The sequence below is a fragment of the Ochotona curzoniae genome, unplaced genomic scaffold (assembly GCF_017591425.1).
Source record: "Ochotona curzoniae isolate NIBS_2020 unplaced genomic scaffold, NIBS_Ocur_1.0 scaffold_2453, whole genome shotgun sequence".
Taxonomy (NCBI): domain Eukaryota; kingdom Metazoa; phylum Chordata; class Mammalia; order Lagomorpha; family Ochotonidae; genus Ochotona; species Ochotona curzoniae.
This window is the reverse complement of record NW_024467094.1, coordinates 22,713,415-22,736,191: the sequence shown is the minus strand read 5'-3', so window position 1 is coordinate 22,736,191 and position 22,777 is coordinate 22,713,415. Positions and strand designations below refer to the sequence as shown.

Below are 22,777 nucleotides of genomic sequence, written 5' to 3'. Positions count from 1 at the left end.
CTTTGTGGAAAAGCAGCCAGCTGGAACCCCTTACCCCTGATCTGGGAAGGCCGTGCCTGCGCAGGTGAGGCACATGGAGCCACCTCAGACTCCGCGGTTTGCAGAACATATGCGGAGGCGGTGTGTCCCCATGCCCTTGCTCCAGCTGCATGCACAACCTCCACTGCCTCCACCCCGCTGGGCACATGCCGCAGCCCTGGCACCTTCTGCTGGGGTCCTGATCCGAGCCAGTTGTCTAGCGATTTAATTTGGTGAATTTACCACTGCGTCCCAGAGTTTATATTGGCACTTAACAGCAGTAATATGTGTCTCTCTCGCCAAGAACTGACTATTTTCCCGACCAAGATGGAACAACTCGCACAAAAAAATAGGTTTGTGAACTAATCTGCTGCCCTGACAAGTGTCATTCACAGAATCGCTGCTGTAGAGCGCACTTGGAATTAAATGAGGTTGGGGTTGTCTGGCCGGATCACAGGTGCTTTTTCCTGCTCCGTTAACAAGAGTCTGGGATGAGACTCCATTTCTCTGCAGCCGCAGGCACTTTCAAATCACACTATCAGTATTCATGGCAGGTGCCTCTCTTAGAGAAATGGTTTGGGGATGGATGGATGGATGAATGGATGGATGAATGAATGGATGGATGGATGGAGAGAGATCTGTTCCCCTCTACCCCCACTGAGTCCCTCTGTTTCCTATCCCTTTCATTCTCTCCCTCCCTCTCCTTTCCTGGGTGGTGTCTACAAGACCCCCTGCCTTTTCTGTGTCTTCCCTGATGTTGTACAGCCATGTAGATACTCAGGGAGTGTCCCCAGCAGCTAAAAAAAAAAAGAAAAACAAACCTCTCAGTACCTGAATGCCTGTTTGAAATGCTAAAATAGAACTTGATTGCTTTTGTGTAAGGATTGGATCCAAATAAACCATCAATACCTCTGGGAACAGAAGTGAGATCTGTCATTTACACTTTAGTATGAACAGGGAGCCCAGGAGATAGCACATCTCCTGGATCTGCCTTGGGTGAGGACTGCCAGCCTGCAAAAGGGATTTCAGAAACTCTTAAACACCTTTTGTTTCTTACTTCTTGGGAGGAAGACGCGGAACATTTCCTTATGGGCAATTCTAGAATCTCTTACCAAATGTGTTTGTTTGTTTTGTTTTGTTTTGTTTTCCTGAATTGGGAAGCATAGGGAAGAAGTCAGACATTTGTGGGCATCATAATTAAAGAGACATGGGTCGAAATGCATGTACCTGGACCATACCTACAGAGGCCTAGGCATCTGCATGTTGACAGTCTGTTCTCCTATCAGCCAGCTCTGCTGTGGGGATGGGTTTAGGGGTGCATTTGACTTTAACCCTCCCATTGGGTAATGGGATAAGAGTATCCATACATGGTCACCAGGTTACGGTGGCCATATGGAAAAATTACCAGTCTGTGCATCCTGACGGAACTCTTTGCTGTGTTCCCGGTGGGCACATGGCATTAGGAAGTTCAAAGTCAGGTGCTGACCAGAGCATTCTCCAGTAGAGAAACTGCTTCCCCTCTCCACCCAGCAAATGTCACCCACCTTGATGAATATTCTGTTAGGGAATTCAGTGTCGTGCACTTGCATGAGACTGACTTGGGAATCTGATAGTAATATTTTGTGATCCGATTCCCACACACCTGAGATTATTCCCCTCCTGGTTCCCAATTGCCCTGGCCCCCAGTGGGGGCTGGAGAGACGCAGGTGTGGGCTGACTCCCTAAGCCCTTTTCTGCCTGCTTGATGGTGCGGGGTGCAGGAATAAAGAGGCCCAAGTTGGTTCACACCCATTTCTGCCTTGCCTGTATTCCAGCCACTTGTAATTCCCTACAGCCCCAGCCGACTCCTCAAGGCAGAAAGAAATATGACCAGGCAAGTTGAGAAAATAAATTAAACCAAGTGTCAACTTTTCTTGTTTCTCTCCTCATTATTAAGAGATGGAATGGGCCTCGTTTATCAAGCAGGGGGAGAAATTAATTGACACGGCTTTAATACCATGATGTCTGGCGTGTCTGGTCACATTCCTTCATTTTTTGGAAAGGCATTTTATTATAGTTTACAGCAACCAGCTGCCAAACTACTGGTGTAAACGAGGAAGCAGGTGCATGAAGGATGCTGTGATGGAGGGGCAGTGATGCCACCCTGGAGGGAACACAGCAAGGAGGGGGCGGTGCTGGTTCAGGAAGGAGGAAAGCTATATAGGGGACGAGAGGGGGGCTGGGCTAGACAGGAGGACTGCAGGTCCGCATATCCACTGCTGACTGGTTGGGTTTCCTGTGAGGAGGGTGGTAGCTAGAGGCTGCGTGTCTTTGTTCTCACTACCTTTGTTAAACCCCAAGGCCAGGTCAGTGGGTCTGCCCTTATTTGTTCTTAATAAGGCTGGTGGAGGGAGTGCTGCTTTGTGTATCCTTCCAGGGTGGCTGACTCTGGGTGAGCCAGCCTGCTGCACGAGGGCTCTAGCAGCATGCTGTGACCCGGCCTTGCTTCTGCCAGGACTGCAGTGAGAAAGGTCCAAAGGAGTTACTCAGCTTGGACCCATCCCCAGGTCTGTCTGGTGGAGCGGCTGCCTTGTGGCTTTCCTGTTTTAAAGTCCTCCTTGTCATGTGCCTTGCCACCCACCCTGCCTCTTATAGATTTGAGGACTGCAGGGGTAGCAGGTGTATAAACAGGATGGGCATTCACAGGCTCCCCTGTGCTTACCTTACCCTCTCTGGCCTGGCAGGGAAGATGGGAGAATGAGCTGCACTGTGGGGATTCTCTCCTGCCTCACAGGTGGAATTCAACAGCTAAAGTATAGGCACACTTTCTCTTTCTCCCATTTGTATTAGCATAAGGACTGGAAGTAGCAGCCTGGCAGGCCAGGAATCTGTCATTGGCTAGTTGGGCAGTGGCGTGCTCACCTAACAGAGGTGAGCATCACCAGACCCAGCCCAGTGGCTCTTCACTCTTGCCTCATTTTTTAGAGTGTTCAGGAGACTTCTGGCAACGCGGGCTGGATTTCACTGAAGTCAGGGCATTGTGCATCAAGGAGTCCGGAGCAGCCATCCATAATCAGAAACTCAGCATTTTCTTCTGGAAAGGCAGCTTGTTTCCTCCAAACCAATCTAGGGAATCATATTTTTAGGACAAACACCTGGGCACATGAAGCCATACCTGTCCCCACTGAGTGTATGCTCACCACCCATCTTTTCCTGTATGCCCAGGTGGGCCCCTAGAGACCTAGAACCTTCTCCATTTAGGGCTGCAAGACGAGTCACTCAAACATGCTATTAAAAAAAAAACATATTTACTAATTTATTTTAAAAGGATAGAGAAATTTTATACCTGCTGGTTCACTCTCCAAATAACTACAACATCTGGGGCTGGTCCAGGCTGAATCCAGGAGTCAGGAATTCCATCACAGTCTCATGTGGATGGTAGAGGTCCAAAATAGCCATCCTATGCTGTCCCCCCAGGAGCATTGGCAGGATACTGGGTGGGAATCAAAGCAACCAGAACTTGAGCCAAAGTTCCTTGGTGTGCCAGTGTGGCAAGTGACAATTAACTTGCTGCACCACACTGCAAGTCCAAGGATGGAGGAGCAACATGAGGTAAAATGTTGACACACACACACAGTTGCCTGGGGTTGATTCTTTGGGATGGAGCACACAGACCACCAAGCCTCACTGCCCAGGCTCACCCTGCTCATGAATCACAGGACCACTGAGTTGTCTTTGAATCCGTATTGAACCCAGGGAGACCCTGACAACCTGCTCCAGAAGAATAAGGTGGAGTCATGTGCAAGTACAGCCCTAGATTCAAGGAGATTGGGTAGGGGAGCACCTAAGAAACTGAAATGTTGCTCGCTACTCCCAGACCCAAGGGGTTGATGCTGGAAGCAGTTCCTGGATACTGCTGTATTCCCTCCCCAATACTGGATTATTAGCCATGAAGGGAAGTTACATGAGTTACAAGTATTCATACGTACACATTCCTTAAATTCCTGCTGGGATGCTTAGAATAAAGTTGACAGTCTTTTTCTTCCTTTTTTCCCCCTCTGTTAACCAAGTATGTTGACTCCTACGTTGGATTGATTTTTACTGAAGAGGTGTTCAGCCCTGTGCAATAGCCTCTAGTTCATTGGCCTCTATGATAGGAAAGCACATTAGTGTAGAGGCTATGAGGGGCTAGTCCTCTTCTCTTCCTAGCCTTTAGAAGTATAAGAACTGTGAAATAGAGCTTTTTACAGGGGTTTGGAGCCTGCTTTTTTTTTTTTTAAACCTTTGAACTATCTTTATTTAGAGGTTTCATGTGTGTGTGTGTGTGTGTGAGCGCGCGTGTGTAACTCTGTAGTATTGACATAAATATTCAGTTTGTGTTCATTTGAATGAGAGGAAAAGGTGTGACCATTCGGTGCTTATCTCTTAGTCAGGGTTTACTTGTAATCATTCAAGAGGATTTCTCTTTTAAATGCTCCCTACCAGTTGTTCCCCTATTTCTGATTTGCATCAGTTTTTAAACCCCTTTGTGTTTGAGGTTAATTTCCCTGATACCTTCTTTGTCCTGCTTCTGCTGGTTCCTGGAGCCCCTTGCAAGTGGGGGGTTCAGGGGAAGCTGGTCAATGTTACTTTGCTGGTGTCAGTCGAGAAAGGGTTCGTGGGTAGATTGTCCTATTGGCCGCCCTCCTCCAACAAGTTTTGTCCATTTACCACACCAGCTCTTCTACCTCCAGTTGTCTGACCTGGACTTCCTCGCTATTCTGAGTAGTAGCTTGAGTGGATCTGAGTACCTATTGAGGAGGGCTCTGGCTCCAAAAGGTACCTTCAGACTAGAGAAAAGAAACAGAAAAAGGGGTCACAGGTGCCTCCATACACACAAACAAGGGCTCAGATGGAGTGCACATTCTCACCCCAGCTGGCACCTGAGCAAGATCCCTTCGTTCTGTCTGCCATGCAAGGCCTGGAGAAGCCAGGGCAGCTTGCAAGGACCTGTGGCTTGTTGTTCAAGTCCATGCTTATGAATGAGGAGGGCTGCGTGTTGCCATGCCTATGTGGGATGAACCTCCAAGAAATCCGCTTCTGATTCTTGGTGGGACCGCTCAAGGAAAATATGGTGGTGGGGGAATAAACATCACCTTCTGCCCCAGCCCACCCAAGGCTGCACATGGAGCAGTTCATTCCCAGGACTGGGGTGCCTAAGTGAGAAGAGCCACATGCCAAGGGACGAGTGCCTGGGTCTGGCATGGGGAGTTCACGCAGACAGAAAGCAGCACAGTGGCTGCAGGACCTGGGAGTGAGAGGTGGGGCACCAGGTCTCGGTGGGCACCAAGTTTCGGTTGGAGCTGATAGAAAAGTCCAGGAGACAGGGAGTGGATGACATTGTAAGGGATACCTGATGCTACCGTCCTAGATGCTGAGAGCTGCTCAAGTTTATATTCATGTGTAATCTGGTGCAATAAAACAACGAACAGTTAATGAAGAAAAATAACAATGATGCTTCACCCACCTCCACCCCATTTCTGCCCCTGGGATTTTGTCCTTTGCTCCTGGATTTATTCAGGGTGTTGCTTACCAGTGAGTCACTCACCCTTTGTAAATGATAATGTACCTGTGAGATAAAGATGATTATATGTTAAGGAATAACACTTATTGATAATTGTTTCATTGCCTCTTTGCTTTCCCAAAATGGAATAGATAAATATTTTAGACATAACCAAGTTTGTTTGCTGTGTTCAGACCAAACAGATAGGGATGTGGTAACGATATAGATCTTTAAAAATTTGCAAATGAGCCTTGGCATTGCCAAATTGTTATGCAGCCAGAGTACATGGGCCTGAAATCCAGGCTATCTCTTTTAATCAAAAAAATGATTTTTGTGATCCTTGTATTTTGAGTCCTGTGGGGTTAAGGGAAGGGACCAGCGGAGAGAACATCAGAGACTCAGCTGCTGCGTGGAGTCCCACCCCCGCCCTACTCCGTTTGACAGTCTGCATTTTAATGCCTGTCTGCTGGCTAGGCTGGGCTGGGCTGGGCTGGGCTTCCTGCTGTCTGCAGAGAGGCCCAGGGTGGGAATTTGGGGCGGCAGAGTCCTAAGTGAATGGAGTTGGGCGTGAAGATGGCGATTGACACTGGACGTAGGAAGGAGTTGGGTAGCAGCCGAGAGCAGCTCAGCCTTGATTCCAGGCCCCAGGGTATCTGCTTTGCAGCACTATCCCTGGCCCCTGGAGAGGTTGTCCTTCTCTGACTCTGACTTGCCATGCTATCCCAGGAGTCACGCTAGATTTTGTTCATCTGTCTGCACTTGGCTGCCTTCAGACCAGAGAAGGTCTTCAGTGACTGAATCAGCAGGCCTGGAAGGAGGAGGTAGTGTGAGGGCCACTGCTGTGGACAGCAGACACCTACAACCCCACTGTCTTAGTGTCCTGCATCTGCTACAGCAGATAATAAGCCTAATGCCTTGAAACGATGCATATTGTTCCCCTCCTCCAGGAGTTTCTGGGGACAATTTTTTTTGTCTAGCTTCCAGTGGCCTTGGATTATGGCTGCAGGATTGCAGTCCATCTGCCTTTCTTCTCATGGCCTCCTTGTGTTTCTCTCTGTTAAATTTCCCTTTCCTTTCTCTTATACAGACATTTATCATTAAATCCACCTTAATCTCCAGATAATCTCTCCTTAACTTAATTACACTTGCAAATACCGCTTTCCAAATAAGGTCACAGTTATTGGTTCTGTGGGTTAGGACATGGGTATGTGCTTGGAAGACCACTATTGACCCTGCGTGCTTGCCCTAATTAACAGCAAGATCCCCTATAAAGGGGCCTAGTCTGACTTGTTTTATTGGAAAGATAATGAGGTTTGGGACTAGACCAGATAAATGGCCTTCAAAAATAGGTGAGGACCCTAAGTTACCCATAGCCTACAGACAAGGGTGGGGATGAGGGCAGACAGGGTCTCCCTCTCCTCCCCCTGGCCCCCAGAGCATCCTCTGGCTGAGACTCCTTGTGGAGACCTGGTCTGGTTGCACCAACACAGGTGCAGCCAGTGGGAGTGACTGTGACTCAGTGTTGGTGTTTGCACTCTGTGTGCCCAGCTCTGGGTTCCTCCCGTTTACATCTCTGGGGAAAAGAGTGTGTCTTCTTAGTCATCAGGGCCACCAAGCTAAGTGTTACAGCTTTGGAACAATACAAGTTCACCCCTCACATTCTGTAGACTGGAAAGCTGAGGTCAGAGTTCTAGCATAGTCAGTTCTGGCTGAGGGCTCCCTCCGTTCCTGGGTGCAGACAGCTGCCTTCCCATTGTGAATGAGGAAAACTGACACTCCTTAAGTCTTTTCACAAGAGGGGACTAGATCATCCTCTGTCTTTCAAATCTAATCACTGCCCTACCTCTTGTTAGCATCACATTGGGAGTGATAATTTTAACATACTCATACACTCAGTGCATAGAAGAGAGCCTTGCAAATCCTGATTTGGGTTAAAACCCAAAATGTATGACCCAGTGTCCAGCCTCACTGTCTTAACTGGCAGGTGCAAAAGTAGAGACTCAGAGAGGGACAGGACTCCCTAGGATTGCCAATAAATCAGGTACACAGACAGAACTGAAACCCAGTGCTTCTGCCTCATCAGTGCATCCACACCATGGCCTGTGTTGCTGCCACATCAGTACTGACTGCACTAAGTTCCTCCCAGCAGGGCGCTTGCTCCTGAGTGGGGGGTCCTCATGGTGTAGCAGGGCTTGTAGAGCAGAGGTCACAGATGGGACCTCCTGCTGCAGATGTCGTCGGGGGCAGGAGAAGAATAAAGGCAGGGGCAGGAGAGTAGGGAGTGGCGATTGGGATGCTGAGCTGCAGCTGCCTGCCGAAATCCTTCACCGTGGCTCATCCAGCACAGCCAATCTCCAGCCGCGTAAATACAGTGGATAGCTGACGGGCTGACAGCATGCTTGAAATGGTCTTAAACTGCCCCAAATCCACAGTGCTTTTGAAGCAGCAGTGGAAAAAGGATGCCCGCACAGAACAGAGGCCTGCAACTTTTAATAGTTTCTGCTGGGCCTCAGGATGTCCTGATGAGGTATTAGAGGAAGTAATTCAGGAAGAAAAGAGACAAACCACGACCTCGCTCCGGAGGCCAACCTGAGGGCTGTCGAGAAGGGCCCTGCAGGGAAGAACCAGCCCACCTGCCTCCCCAAGCTCTGGGTCTTGTCTGTAACAGACAAGTAGATTTGTTGTTTGCTTCTGGGCACATATCAGCTGTGCAGTGCCCACCGCATGTGGGCATGCTCATTAGCTTTACTTCACTGTTAGAAGGGTGCTGGGTACAAATGAAAAATCGTTGCCTCCACCTCTAGGGCCTCTCAGGTTCCACCCACCTACCCTTTTCCCCAGAGGCCTGGGAAGGCTGCAGGACTGGGGAGGAAACGTGGGACCCACAGTATCTGCACTCACCCCTCCTCTCTGTTCTCTCCTCTCCCTGTTTGCTTTAGGGTTCGGCTTTGTCACTTTTGAGAATGAAGATGTGGTGGAGAAAGTCTGTGAGATTCATTTCCATGAAATCAATAATAAAATGGTAAGTCTTGGGGAAGGGACATTGCAGTGGGACACCCGGTCTTGCAAATGACCATGGTCATGATAGTGACCGGAGGGTGAAGCAAAACGTACAGTGGGGGTTGGGAGGCAGACAACCAGAATTGCAACCTTCCACCTGCAAAAGGTAGAGTCAGTGTGGTCGGCTTACTCGGTCTGGAGGCAGCAGGCAGGTTCAGCCTTTTGGACATCCCCAGGGGCTGTTAGCGTTGCTCAGCTCTGCTGTGGCCTGAAAGGACCCATGGCCTGTCATGTCAGGCAGTGTTGCCTTAATGCCTTGTTTGTAGTCATTAAAGTGTGGATTTCTTACAGTGTTCCTGTTTCATAAAATATTTGTTAGCCATTTTAAAAATGTAAAATCCATTTCAACTCTTGAACTTACTAATAAGCAACAGGGCTCATGTAGTCTCAGGGTTAGAGTTTGCTGACAGCTAGTATAGGAAGTGCTTTCAAAGTTTGGGTTTTTATTTTTATTTGAAAGAGAGATGGACAGACAGATATCCAGCTGCTGCTTCACTCCCCAGAGACTGGGCCAGGCTACCGCTGGGAGCCCAGAATTCCATCTTTGACTCCACATGGGTGGCAAGGACCCAATCACTTGAACCATTTATCACCTGCTGACTCCTGGGGTGTACGTTAGCTGGAAGCTGAATTAGGAATATGGCCAGGACTTGAACCCAGGCACTCAGATAAGGGTTGCAGGCATGCCAAGAGGTGCCTGAACCTCTGACTGAATAACACTCCCTCCCCACCCCATCCCAACACACATACCCACATATACCCACATTTGTTTTTTGGTTTTTTTTTTTTATTGGAAAGGTGGATATACAGAGAGGAGGAGAGATAGAGAGGAAGATCTTCCATCCAATGATTCACTCCCCAAGTGACTGCAATGGCTGGAGCTGTGCTAATCCGAAACCAGGAGCCAAGAGCTCTTCCAGGTCTCCCACGTGGGTGCAGGATCCCAAAGCATTGGGCCGTCCTTGACTGCTTTCCCAGGCCACAGGCAGGGAGCTGGATGGGAAGTGGAGCTGCCAGGATTAGAACCGGCGCCCATATGGGATCCCGGTGCGTGCAAGGCGAGGACCTTAACCATTACGCCATCATGCTGAGCCCCACGTTTGGTTTTTAAGGAGTGTGTCCTAAATAGAAAGTTGACCTATCAAGCAGTTTGTCTTTGAGCATGTTGGGTCAGCAGCACTCCCAACTTTGGGTAAATTTCCTGGCCTCACACCTTCCTACCCTCCCCCTGGCCCCCAAAGTTCTTTTTCCTGCTAGTGACCTGTGACAGAGGGTGGTAGTTTATGGGAAGGATGGCCACCAGAGGGCATCATGGCAGGTGCAGCACCTGCCTACTGGCTAGAAGTACCCAACTCCAGTCTACAAGTTTAGCCTAGGGGGGTTTGGTTCCAGGAAAGTGAAAGCATAGCAGGTGTTTCTGAAGCCCCCAGTGGGTTCTAAGCAGCAAAAACCTTGTGGTTGGTTTGCAAGGGCCTCAAGTCAGTCCCAAGAAAATGGGAGGGCAAAATTGTGTTTCAGTCTTAGCTGTAACTTTGATATTTGCTCCCTTTTGTCCCACCATCACCACTCATTCAGATATGCATTGTATATGGGACTGATATGTATTCAACAACTTCAAATTCAGTAATAGAGCTTTTAGTGTGGATAAGATCAGAGCAATCTACTTAGCATGTGTGCTACAGGCCTGACTCAATATTTGACTTGCTAATTTTTTTCCCAGGGCACTAAAATAATATTGTTCATATTGTTCCTAGGCATCATATGCATCTGAAATGAAAGTGTCCTTTCTGTGCATGCTGTATGTTGGCATTGCCAACACAGGCATTAAGACAGTGCAGAGATAACACAGGTCCCCCTCCTATGCTTTCTCTGTCCTCCAAATGGAAGTCTTTCTCTCTCTCTCTCTCTCTCTCTCTCTCTTCCTCTCTCTCTGTAGGTTACCATTTTCAATTTTTACAATTTTACCACTGTGTCCAGTGCCTGGACACCTTGTTCATCTTAGGCAGAGTGTGCTGACACATGTTCTTTCTGCCCTGCCAGGGTGTAACAGCTCATCAAGAAAGGCCCAATGCAAACTGGCAGGAGACAGTGTTGTGTGCCACCTTGCAGACCCTTGTACGGCCCTTCGCTATCTCTGGGCTTTCAAACAAGCCTAAGATACAACTCCACACAGCTCCAGTGAGGAACTTGAGGCTCTGGGAGCTAAAAAAGCATGAAGGGGGGCGTGAAGGCTGGTCCCAAGCCTGGTGGCTGCCATATGCCCAGTGTGGACAGATATGTGAGCTTAAGCCTAGGAGGGGACAGTCCGGATGCTCGATGCTGGGAGCTGTGCAAGGGTAGGGTTTCAGAAAGAATGTAAAGAGGGGTGCAGCCTTGTTCTGTTGTTTCCCATTTGTCACCTATTCTTCCACCCAGGTTTGAGGTTATTGTTGCAAGTGCAAGCACCTGCATTTGTACTATGAGGGTTTCTGTGTTGGGAATATGGAACCTAGTGACAGTGGAAGTAGGTGGAAAGAAGGAGACGGTGTTGGGGGGAAGGGACGTGGCAGCTGGGTCATCGAGCTTTGGAGGTGTGGACCAGGTTTCCAGCCCAGCCTCCTGGTAATGAACTCCACAGGAAGGAATTTAGAATCCCTGGAAGGTGGTCTGACCTAAATCGCTGATTATGTGTTGCCTCACTGGGCTGTTGGAGATGGGATGAGATGCCAGAGTCTCGCACGATGCCTGCCACAGGGCAGAGACTCGAGAAATGTTAGTTAGCTCTGGCTGTTGGCCACACTGCTGTGACTCAGAAATCCTCCTCCAGCCTGCTCCCCTTGGAAGAGGGACAGAATGTGGAGGGAGCTGGCAGAAAAGTCTGAACCCTGAATGGTTTGGATCCTCCCATTCTGGTCTCTCCTTCAGAAAACCAAGGAAAAGGAACTAAATGTACTATGGGCAGAATGTGAAGGCAAGACCCAGAGCAGCATTATTGGACCGTCCGTCCACAAGAGCCTGTGCTGAGAAGCTGGGAGGTGTGATGACCTCACATTCTCGCTTGTGGGTCCTGGCTCATGGCAATCACCTTTCCACCACTACCATCGCTTCCGCATGCCTGGGGCTGTGATTTCCTCGTGTTCACAGACACACAAAAGGTCTTACCCTGATCAGTCATAGACAGGACTTGATTCCAGGTCTTGTGGCTAAGACATACGTGCCTCGCATATGAGCCACCCATCTGGGAGCTATGAGCTGAAGGAAGGCTTCCCTGAGAGACAGCCTGACCATGAGACTAGCAGGAGCCGATTTAGTTGGCTCCTGGCATTTCTAAAATGAGGACCCTTCTGCACCAGCAGCAGGTAGGCATGAGTGCTCGTGTCTGCTTAGGGCTGGGATCCCTCCCTGCACTCCCCTAAGGCCCTGCCTTTAGGGAGGTCATCTCCAGGGTGTGATGGCAAGGGAATGGCCAAAAAGACCTCTCATGACATCTCCCACATGGATCTCCCCCAAAGCTGACATTTGGGGATGCACACGGTATACTCTGAAACATCTGGGTTTATACATTTCATTTTCACGCACACTCTAGCATCTGTGCTCATTGTTCTCTCCATTTTACAGACAGGCAGGTAAGTACAGAGAAACAAGAAGCAGCTTGCCCAAGGTTGCACCGTTGGCCAGTGGCATTCCCAGGATCCAGGCCCAGACAACTACGCTCTGGGGCTCATGTTTGTTTTGCGTTATAGGACTATGCTTGCTGTCTGGATCAAGGAGGCCTTAGTGGCCATATAGCTGGGCTCCAAGTCTTCCAAGGCTGTGGAGTGCCCCATCCCCATGAGCTGTCCTGTGGCCTCTGTGAACCTGTTTTCACTCAAGAGGAAGGTGGAGGAGGTGGGCTAGCCAAAAGCCATAGCCCCTGCTAGAGACAGGCTGACTGACCTTGGGGGTCCGATCTCCATTCCTCTGCCTCCACTGCCCAGAGGCAGGTGAGTGGGGAACTGGTCACACCTGAGCTAAGGATTGACCACCCCCCACCCCAGGAGCTGAGACTCAACCCTTTTTGCAGTCTTGGCCAGGATCAAGTGAAATGCCAGTGTGGTTCTTTGTCAATAAGCGCACATAAATGCACTTCATGTGTGGAACTGCCTCGTGACCCTCCAGAGAGAGGCTGCTCTGGCCACTCGGCAAGCTGCAACACTGGCACAGCTAATAAGGCTTCCCGCCGGTGCCCTGATTGAAGCAGCCTGGAGCAGTGGGGCTATGGCTTGATTAGTCACCAGAGCCCAGCCCCTATGCTGCCTCCCGAGGAGCCAGGCACTTGGGAGCAGGAAGTATGGAGGGGCAAGGAACAGACCTAGGCTCCTGAGAAATCTGAAACAATTCCCACTTCAAAACCATGTCATTGTTAGGAAGGTGACACCACCCTCAGTGGGTGAGAGTACATGGTACATCCCTAGAACAGAGGCCAGCCCTGTTTGAACATGGCCATTGCTGCTCACCATGAAGGTGTTTCCTCTGCTCCTTTTGCCCTCATGGTGTCCAGAGCAAGTGCCCTTGCCGTGTTTTCCAGAAGGGGCAGCTGTACCTCATGCTGGAGGAGACTGGGTTTATTTGCACTGTCACAGGATTGCTGTTGGACTCCATTAAACAGTCCTCTTCCTTAGCCCTTAAATGTGATTGCATTAACAAAAATGTGCTTACATGGCTGTGGGTGCACCTGGGTTGGTTGCGCACTGTCTTGGAGGGAAAGGCTGTCAGGATTCTGGTGACCAAGGGTTCCACGTGTCCTGGCAGCTGTGACAGCTCTAAGAGCTGGTCAGGAATGCAGAGTCTTAGCCCCTCCCACCATCAGACCCCAGGTTCTACATGCTGACTGTGATTGGTGCACATCAAGGGAGCCTACTAATGGCAGATAATGTGGGACTTTTGAGTCCTAAATGATCCATGCCACACCAGAGGGAGGGAGAAGGGATATAGAGCCCAGATGAAGTGGATCTGGCCCCTGGCACCTGGATCCACAGGTGCTGCTCTCTCTGGTAAGAGATGGATCTCCCAGGCAAAATTACATGCTAGGGACTCTCCTCTCCTCCACACCAGCCTGCCCATCCCCTCTGGGGGAAGACCTTTTAGCACTCATGGTTGCAGGTGTGTAAGGCACATCGATGGAGGAAGTATGGGGTCCTCTTTCTTTTAAGTTTTCTTACTTTATTTTTTATTTACCCCAAAGCCAGAGGCACAGAAATCTTCCATCTTGTAGTTCACTCCCCAAATGTCCACAACAGCTAGGGCTTGGTCAGGCTGAAGCCAAAACCCAGAACTCCTGGACCCCCCCATGAGAGAGGTGGGGACCCAAGCACTTGAACCATCACCTGCTACACCTCCCCAGGTGTGCATTAGATTGGAAGTGGAGGAGGCTGAACTTGAACTCAGGCACGCCCATATAGGGCGCAGACATCCCAAGCACAAGCTATACCTTAGCCACTGCACCACATACCTGCCTCAGTACTGGGTTCTCTTGAATGATATACTCATGTCCCCATTGCCACACTGGGAACTATGGATCATTTGGAGGCGCTGGGAGCTTTGGAACCCAAGCCTGAGTCCCAGGTTCACTATTGATTAGCTGTGACTGCGGACAAGCACCCCACCTGCCTGTGCCTGCCTTCCCCTCTGTGAAATGGGCAAGTCAAGTGCACTGCATCAGCTGCATCTGGGAGGCCCCAGACCAGGTCCTGGAACAGGTGGCTACCCCTTCTGTAACAGACTGTGCAGGTGGGACCAGACAATAACCCACTCTTCTGAAAATCCTCTCAGTAACTGCATTTTCTTCGATTGGTCTAAGCTAGGGGCCAACAAACATGTGTGAAGTGTAAATATTTGAAGATTTGAGGGCCACATGGCCTCTGTCATCAGCTGGTTTCAGCTCTTGTAGGCACAGTGACAGACAATGTCTAACAGCACATTGTCCCTCAGATGGGAAACCCCAATCAGATAATGGAGGTTAGGGTAACAGTCCGGGGACAGTATCCATGCCTGCCTTTTTAGGAGACCCCAAGCACAGAGCAGGTGGAAAGTGAAGCTCTGGATGGGGGTGGTAGAGCCATAAACTCCCCTTGTTGAGAACCCCCACAAGGCACTCCTGCGCACTAACTTTGTTCATCTTTGATCATCTTTCTTAGAAGGGAGTCACCAAGGAAGGAGGCTCTTGATGTCCTGTATGAGCATAAGATGCAGGTGTGGAGGATCAAGCCAGGGCTGGGTCTCGGGTCTCCCTGGGGGCTGGGGGCTGGGGACAGGAAGCCATCTCCTCTATTACTTTGGAACCCAAGCAGGGGGTCCCTAGAGAGAAGGGAGGCCCAGCAGTGAAATTTTCTAGGTCCCAGAAAAACTGCATGAGACCCTCCCATGGAGTCATGTTTGGGGAAGACTAGGAAACCTGGTGAGGGCTCAGGTCTTGCTGCCCGTCTGCCCGAGGCACACCTGAGGACTTAATCCTCAGAACAGGGCCTCCGGGAGGGAGGGGCAGGAGGATAAAAAAGGAGAGTCCTGAGTGGTGCTACATCAAGGCCTAAGCTGAGATACCATCTGCCACCTGTCCCCTGCCTGGGCACCCCTCTCTCCAGCTGCTCCTGCTCAGCCTCAAAACCCTGAGAACTTGGTTGGGAACCAGCCCCAAAGTGGTGGGTGGGGGTTGGTGAGTAATGTGTGTGGAATAAACTGGGCTTCTGTGTTCATGATCCTATTTGTAGCATCATTCTCACTCGTAAGCTAATTTTAGCCATCCATTCTGTGTCTGTTGCCATTTATAAAATGAGAATGTCAAATGCAATATTAAACAAGCAGGATGAAGGCAAAAAAGGAAATGCCAGAGAGGCATTTAATAAATGAATCCCGCGTTTACGTGGGCGAGGGAGAGCTCCTGGCTATGCATCACCCACGCACGTGTGCACACGCTGTCTGTGTGTGTGTTGCCTTAACGAGAGCTCCGTGATTTGGAGGGGGGAGGCTGAGAGGTTTGGTGGTAAATGCTTCTCGCTCTTTACGCAGAAGTAATTTTGCCTGCAGGGAAGTGGCCTCCCAGTTGTCTGGCACTGGCTCGTATGCCCTTCGTGTGTCCTCTGGCAAGGTCAGGGAGGGAGGACGATTGCCCTGTTCCATGTCTCAGCACCCAGCACCTCGGAATTTAGCGCACAAGCTGTCACTGGCATGCTATAAGGGGACCGTGGTGGTGAGAGGGGACCATAGAGGCCCCCTGAAAGGGACTACACCCCCTTCTCACCTGCCCCCAGCTCTTCCATGGTCCTCTTCTTCACACGGCTGCTCTGCCTGACATGCAGGGAGGTTGCAACGTGTGCTCCAGCCCCACCTTTTCTTCTTTTCTTTCAATTAAGGTGTGCCCTGTGCAGGGAGTCTGCAGAGCTCATTGCTGATTGGTTAGGATGAGCACCTCCCCCATCCCACCGTCCCTGGGCAGAATTTGGGCACCTGCTAGAGGCTGAGGCTTCCCATTACTTTGAAATGCCCTTGCAGGCTCCCAGAAATGACAGAACAGCTGCTGCTGCCACCACCAGCTTTTTTCCTGAATAGTGCAGCTTATGACACTCCTGTTGTGCACCTTGGTGGTGGGAGCCCAGGGGATGGGCACCTATGTAACTGGCAAGTTGGAGGAGGGAAGGAAGAGAAGCAACAGCACTGTGCCAAGTGCCTGCCAGGCTAGAATTGGGATGATGCTCCATATGTCTATCTCTACTGGGGGGCTCCCATACAGAAGTCACAGGACCTGTCTGCCCCCTCCGTCTGCCCCAGCTCTCTCTGGTGGGTGCTGCTGTGTATGCCACCCATTCATTTTGCTGTCCATAAGCTTCTGCCTGCAGCTCTCATTCAACAGCTGTCTGATGGTGGGCCGGCTTCCTGCACGATGCCTGAGTGGTTACTGGTGCCCTGCACAGCTGATGCTCTGCTCTAGCTGTAGCCATCACGTGACGTAAGGGTCCCTTGCCCACACTGCAGTGTCCTGGACTAGGCATGCTGGGTGCAGCACAGCAATACCATGCAGACTGCACTCAGCCAGCTGGCCTTGTGTGTATCTTCCTTCAGGGGACAGGTCTCCTTCACAACTGGGTTAGGAACCTGCAGGAAACCCTGGAAGAAACCTTGAGTCTCCCCTTTGAGAGCCATTCATCTCTTCTTCCCTTCTCTGTCTCCCTAGATAGATGGCCAGAAGAGAGTCTTCTTAGGACTTCAAGTTAGCCTTGAATCTACCTGAACTGGCAAGGCCCAGCTGGTTAGGGGCAAGGCAAGACAGACCCCTAGAATCTAGAAGGAAATGCTATGGAAGGGCAGATTGCCCCTGAGGAAAGCCCAAGTCCTTGTTCCCTCCTCCCGCTCTGGCCAGCCACTCAGACCTCGGGTTCCAGCTGCTGGCCGAGCAAGGGGTTGTGTCCTGGGAGATAGGCCTCCCTGTCTTGTGGGGCTGACAGAATTGTTGGCAGGGGACATGGAGCTGCAGTCCCTGCCTCTGCAGACAGAGCTTGCTTGTCCCAGGTGCTCCTTCAGGGACCTGGGAGTGAGGCTTGGGATTCCCTCTGACTTCCAAGGCTGCAGGCTAACTGGGGCCATCCGCAGGAACCAGCCAAAGTTACATTATTACCCAGAGCTCAGCATCTTCCTCACACTATTGGCACCTCCCAAAAACCTCCATGGCCATGAGAGTGGCCATTTCTAATTCCTATAGGAAAGCTGTCCTCACAGAAACCCAGCAACTACTCTGCAAGCCAACATGAGGCACCACCCCATCTTCCTGTGAGAGGCACAGGACCCGTGCCTCTGGTATGTGCCATGACTGTAGGTAGACCTGGCTTTAGCCCTGGGATGCACTGCATGTGAGGTGCCTGAGGTCTGCACCTCAGTTTCCTATCCTAGAACATGGCTATATGGTTATAAAAGACTTTCTTGGGACTATTGATTAAATAGGGACATGGAAATTGGATTACACTATTCCATCTGTGTTAAATGTCTGAAGATTGAAAACTGTCCCCTTGTGTCTGAAAAATATTGTAATACATGCAATTCACCCTTACACAGAAAAAAGTTGCATAGAGGTACAGCACGGAGTAGGTGTAAACAATGAGGCTTTAGTGACAGAGTGTCAAGTGAATCGGGATAGAGGAGCCACGGGTGTTTTTTTTTTTTATGCCGTCACTGTGGCTTTTCTTTGTTTGCAATGATGTATAAATAAACAGCTACCCTCTTGGCTGGGTTGTCTGGGATGCTGATAGCAGAAGGCATTCCACCCCCAATGGCTGCTGGTATGTACAGATGCAGGCTCTACTCCACCAGCCTTTGACATGTCCTCGCAGGAGTTGGTTTCTGCTCCCCATTAGCTGTCCTGGGATTAAAGAGGGTCATTATCCTGAACCTGTAACCATGGGGATGTCCAAGAAGCCACACCCTCTCCAGTTTGTTTTGCAAAAGCAGCATATTTGGACAATGAAATTCTAAAACAGTTCCCAACCATCTTGTCGGGGATTATCACACTACTGGTGTTCAGGCCCTTTGTGACTTTGGCAGCTGTGCATCATGGAAATGGAGACCTAGTCTTTCTGCTGTATGAGCAGTTGACCACAGGTAGCCTCTGAGACCTCTTGTAAGCGCAGTGTCCTGCAAACTTTTCCCAGCCAGTTCACTTGTGTCTGTCACCAGTTGGTAGACAATGTGGAAAGCCATTAATGCCAGAGACTCAAGGGCTGGAAGTTAGAGGTGTTCCTTCCTCTACACTCTGCCTCCATTGAGAGCAGTTTATGAAGGAGCTTTTTCTTTGAGTATGGGGTTGTGAGCATTTATCATAAATAAAGTCACAGGAGAAGGTGCTGAAATGGCTGCAGCAAGAGAAGTGGTCACCATGAGCCCCACTACCAATATTGCTGGTGTCTGTGAAGAGCTAGCCAGGCCTCTCCAGGGCTGCAGTGGAAGGGTGCTCTCCCTGTTCCTGTCCCCCAGCCCCATGGTGAGAGCAGAACTCTGTACTGAGAACACAGCCAGCCAAAGGCCAGGCTACAGACAGTAACTGCCCCACGTACTGTCTCCCCATCCTGAAATGGTCCTTACAGCTGAGGATCCCAGTATTCATGCCCATGTTTGCTCTCCTCCCCTACTAGATGGGGGCTGTCCTGGGGGGACCAGCAGGATGTGATAGTAGTAGCCCAAAGCAATCCCCAAGCGAGGTTCAAATAAGTCTCAATACAGCTGTTGCCCGAAGCCCTGGGTATGCTCCTGTGGGGGCATCTCCCTTGAACACAGTGTACAAGCAGTGAGAAGATCTACAGCCATAAAGAAGCTGTGGGTAATGCCCCCATCAGCAGTCCCAGCTGAACCAGCACCAACCTCCAGCCTGGCCAAGGCTTTCTTTGGTTCCAGTACCAGGTAACCCCTGATCACAGTTCCTTGAGGGGCTGGAAGTAAGAGCCCAGCAAAGTACATTCAGCTCACAGAGGGGGAGATGGGACCCCTCAGTTTGAGAATGGCTTCTTACATGACAAGTTGGCCTCTGGGTTGCTATGTGAGGCCACCCTATCTATGGTTATGGCCAAGGCTGTGGAGACAGAGATGGGTTTCTCTCATTTGGCTTCTGTTAGCCCCCATGACCATGCCATGCTCTCTGGCTTGCGCAGGGAACAAGGGAGGGTCCCAGGCATGGGTGACCCCAGTAAGGCAGTATTCAGGAGGCTCAGAGACTGATGCTGCCCACATGGCAGGGCAGTGGATTGTGGATACTTGAGTCAACCTTCTGGGAGCAGCAGGAGGGCTGGTGGGGAGTAAAGACTTACTCCAGCACTCACCAATCTCACAGACTGTCCAGGAGCAATGCAGCTGTGTGGGCAAGTCTTCCTCATTCGGTGGACTCTTCCCAGAAGCATTCAGCATTGGCCGGGCCAGGCTCCCTGCAGTGACTGTTGCCTTTCCTTGTCACTCAAATGCCTAGGATTGGCCCAGGCTCCCTAGAGAGTGTGTGTGCCGTGGTCCGTGGCCTTGGAAAGCCCTCACTGTTGACACAGTGAGCAGCTGACAGAGCCTTTAAGTAGTTCATGCTGTCCACCGTACGACCAGCAAAAACAGAACAGAATAAGACCGTGCTGCCAGGCCTGTTCAGCGAGAGGCAGAGTAGGTGGGTTTGTTTAAAATACTCCTATTACAGTCAGTTAACCTTTATGTTCCCTAAATGAAAATTGTATAAACCTGAAATTTTCGTTGATCATGTTGCCTAGGAACAGGCAGCAGGTTTTCCTAAGACAATGCCATAGATTGCCACCGATAGGGCTATTAGGAAGTGAGCCGGTTAGCGATATTCTTCCCCATCCTGGTGTCGGCTCAGGTAATTATCTGTCTGCCTGTGTGGGACACGCCCACCTTCCCAAGCTCCGTAGATTCATGCAAATGAGGCTTCATGCCTGCTCCACTCAAGGGGCTCTGAGATGAGGGTCTGGGGTCCAGGAGCCGGTTATCACCCCTGGGCTTCAGAGGTCTGTTGTGGACCATCTTATTTCTTTTTCATCACCTCCCCACCCCTGCCCCATTTGCCCTGATCCATGAAGATAACCTTCAGCCCTACTGCTGGCAGCTACATCATCTTCAGAAAAACTTGAGAAAGGAGCAGTGGCAAAATGCACAGTGATAGTTAAAGACGCAAAGCTGCTCTGAGACAACTTCAGGAGGTTCTTTCAGTATTGTTTTTTCTAATATGTATATATATCTGCACATACATACACACATTTTTATATTAGATGCTTATTTAAGGAAAAAAAAAAAGACTCTGTAACTTGCTTTTTTCCCTTCTTGTAGACTGGGTGACCAGCTATCTTGGTTTGCCTTTAATGAGAAGCATCTTGTGCCCAGCTAGCTCAGTCATTAGAGCATGAGACTCTTAATAAGAAGCATCTTAGGATTGGTGTATGTCACTATTGGCAGGCTTTTCCATAGCTCCATAGCATGCAACCAGTGTAAATGAGCCAAATGCAGCCTAGGGTTCCTCTCTTGAGAAAATAAAATGTTCTTGGGGTAAGCATTTGCCAAAGTACTTAAGGTGCCTCTTGGGATACCCATATCCCATATCAGAATGCCTGGGTTCAAGTCCCAGCTGCACTTGTGGTGCCAGCTTCCTGCCAGCATACATCCTGAAAGGCAGCTGGTGATTGCCGCTCACCACATGGAAGGCCCTGATGGAGTTCCTTGCTCCCAACTTCAGCCTGGTCCACTGTGAATGTTTTTGGGCATTTAGGGAAAGAACCAGTGGGTAGAAGAGCCCCACCCCCCAAATAAGCTAAATTTTCAAGTGATAATGTCATAGTGAATAACCTCAGCCATTTATGTTCTGACAGAATAAATTCCTACAAATAATATCTTTAGATCACAGTTATATACATTTATGGCATTTGCCGTGTTATTACATGTTTCAAGAAAAATATATACCAGTATGAAAAATGAAGGCCAGTTTCTACCCCTTCTCGCATGCCCACAGGGCCCCCGTCAACTTGTCCCAAAATAGGCGCTGTGTATGTCTATCAGCCATTTGAGTTGCCTGTCTCTGTCTTCCACCCTTTCCTTGTTCAGGAACTTCATCTCTTTAAGCATCATGGCATAGAAGGTTAAGTTACAACTTGGGCTGTCCGCATGCCACAGAGTTTAGTTTGACTCCCAGCTCCTTGGTTCAAATCTACCTTCTTGCTACTGTATTCTGAGAGGCAGCAGAGGACAGATCAAGTGCTTGGGTCCCTGCCACCATGTGTGAGCCCTGGATGGAGCTCCTTCCTCCTGACTTTGGCCTGCCCGAGCTCTGGCTCTCGCAGGCATCTGTGAAGTAGATAGAAAATTTATCTCCTAAACTACCTCTCAGCTTTCCAGCAATTGAAAATCAAGAACAATAAAATTCGAAAAAGATAAGTCCCTCTCCTTAAAATTAAAACTTCTTGTATTAAGCATATCATGAACACTTTCTAAGTGTTACCCCTCTTTAAAGAGAATAATAGAACGGTATTTGGAAAATGGAATTAAAAGGCTTATTTGAGTATAGAAGTTTTTAAGATCAATATGTGCGAGTAGTTTTCAGAGAAAAGTTTATGGCATTGTGTATTATGAAAAGATGTGGGTGAATTTCAAAATTTCTGTGACAAAATAATTTAAATTCTGTGAGTTTGCTGAGGTACCCTGATGTCTGTTAATCTGGGCTTTTTGAAACAAAACAAAAAAATCATAGATTTACTGTTTTAGGTAAATATCTTCCTAAGCTTAAGCAATAAAATGCGTCTATGAGTATTTGGGATAAGACGTTACTCCAAAATGGGTCAGTCACATAGGCCCCTTTTGGTAACAGTGGGTACCGCTCATAGCTGTAACTTTTCCCTTGATGCCTCCAGCAAACTGTAAGCAATAGTCATTTTCTGTGTAACAGTGATACCCACAGCAGTAGCTGCTGCTGAACGAAGAGTCTGTGCTCCTATACCATAGGGCCCGGATTGCTTTTTTAATAAGATACCTCGTTTTGTGTGTCCCCCTACCCCCCACCTCACTGCCAGGCTGTCTGGCAATCACTGTGGCTGCTGTGGATGTCCCTGCATTCCCTCACCACATTCCATGTTCATCAGCAAAACTTGCTTAATTTATCTGTAAACTAAAAGTAAGTACTGAACCAGAGCCCCATGGTGGGGCTGAGTCAGAAAGCAGGCCCCCTGAGGTGTAACTTTTCCCTGAGGCTTGTGTTTAAAGTAGTTAAATAAGTGACCTCTAAGGGTGTAAGCAAAATGGGCTAAAGATATTGGGAGGCAGGAAAGAACAGAAAAGATGCACGTGGCTTGCGTAAACTCATGGCTACACTGTGATAAGCGGCTGGTGGTACAAATGGACAGTGTCGGTGTTTAATCCTCCCACTTCTCTCAGGAGAGTGGTGGCATAGTCTTTGTGCAAGCGGCATCTCTGCCCTAGGAACTTGAAGAATGCGGCCTCTGGGCCTGCAACTGCCAGGAATGGCTTGCCACATGTTACCAAACCTGCTAATGCTCACTTTACTCATCTGAAATGGGCTGCCCCTACTGAACAGCCTTATTTATTTATCAAGACAGGCAGTGGAAGCACCTACCTGCTGGTTCACTCTCCGTATGTCCATAACAGGCAGGGCTGGGCCAGGACTGAACTTGTTTGTGTCTCCATCGT

General features: G+C 49.5%; 1 protein-coding gene across 7 annotated transcripts in view; it reads left to right on the top strand.

Annotated features, from left to right (window-relative positions):
* The window catches only part of MSI2 (musashi RNA binding protein 2), a 359,269-nt gene that overhangs the window by 285,955 nt on the left and 50,537 nt on the right, over positions 1 to 22,777 (top strand). For all 7 annotated transcript variants that reach the window (XM_041001046.1, XM_041001047.1, XM_041001045.1 and 4 more), the window contains one exon: positions 8,479 to 8,561. In XM_041001046.1, coding sequence (XP_040856980.1) covers positions 8,479 to 8,561 — 83 coding nt within the window. The remainder of the gene's footprint in view (positions 1 to 8,478; positions 8,562 to 22,777) is intronic.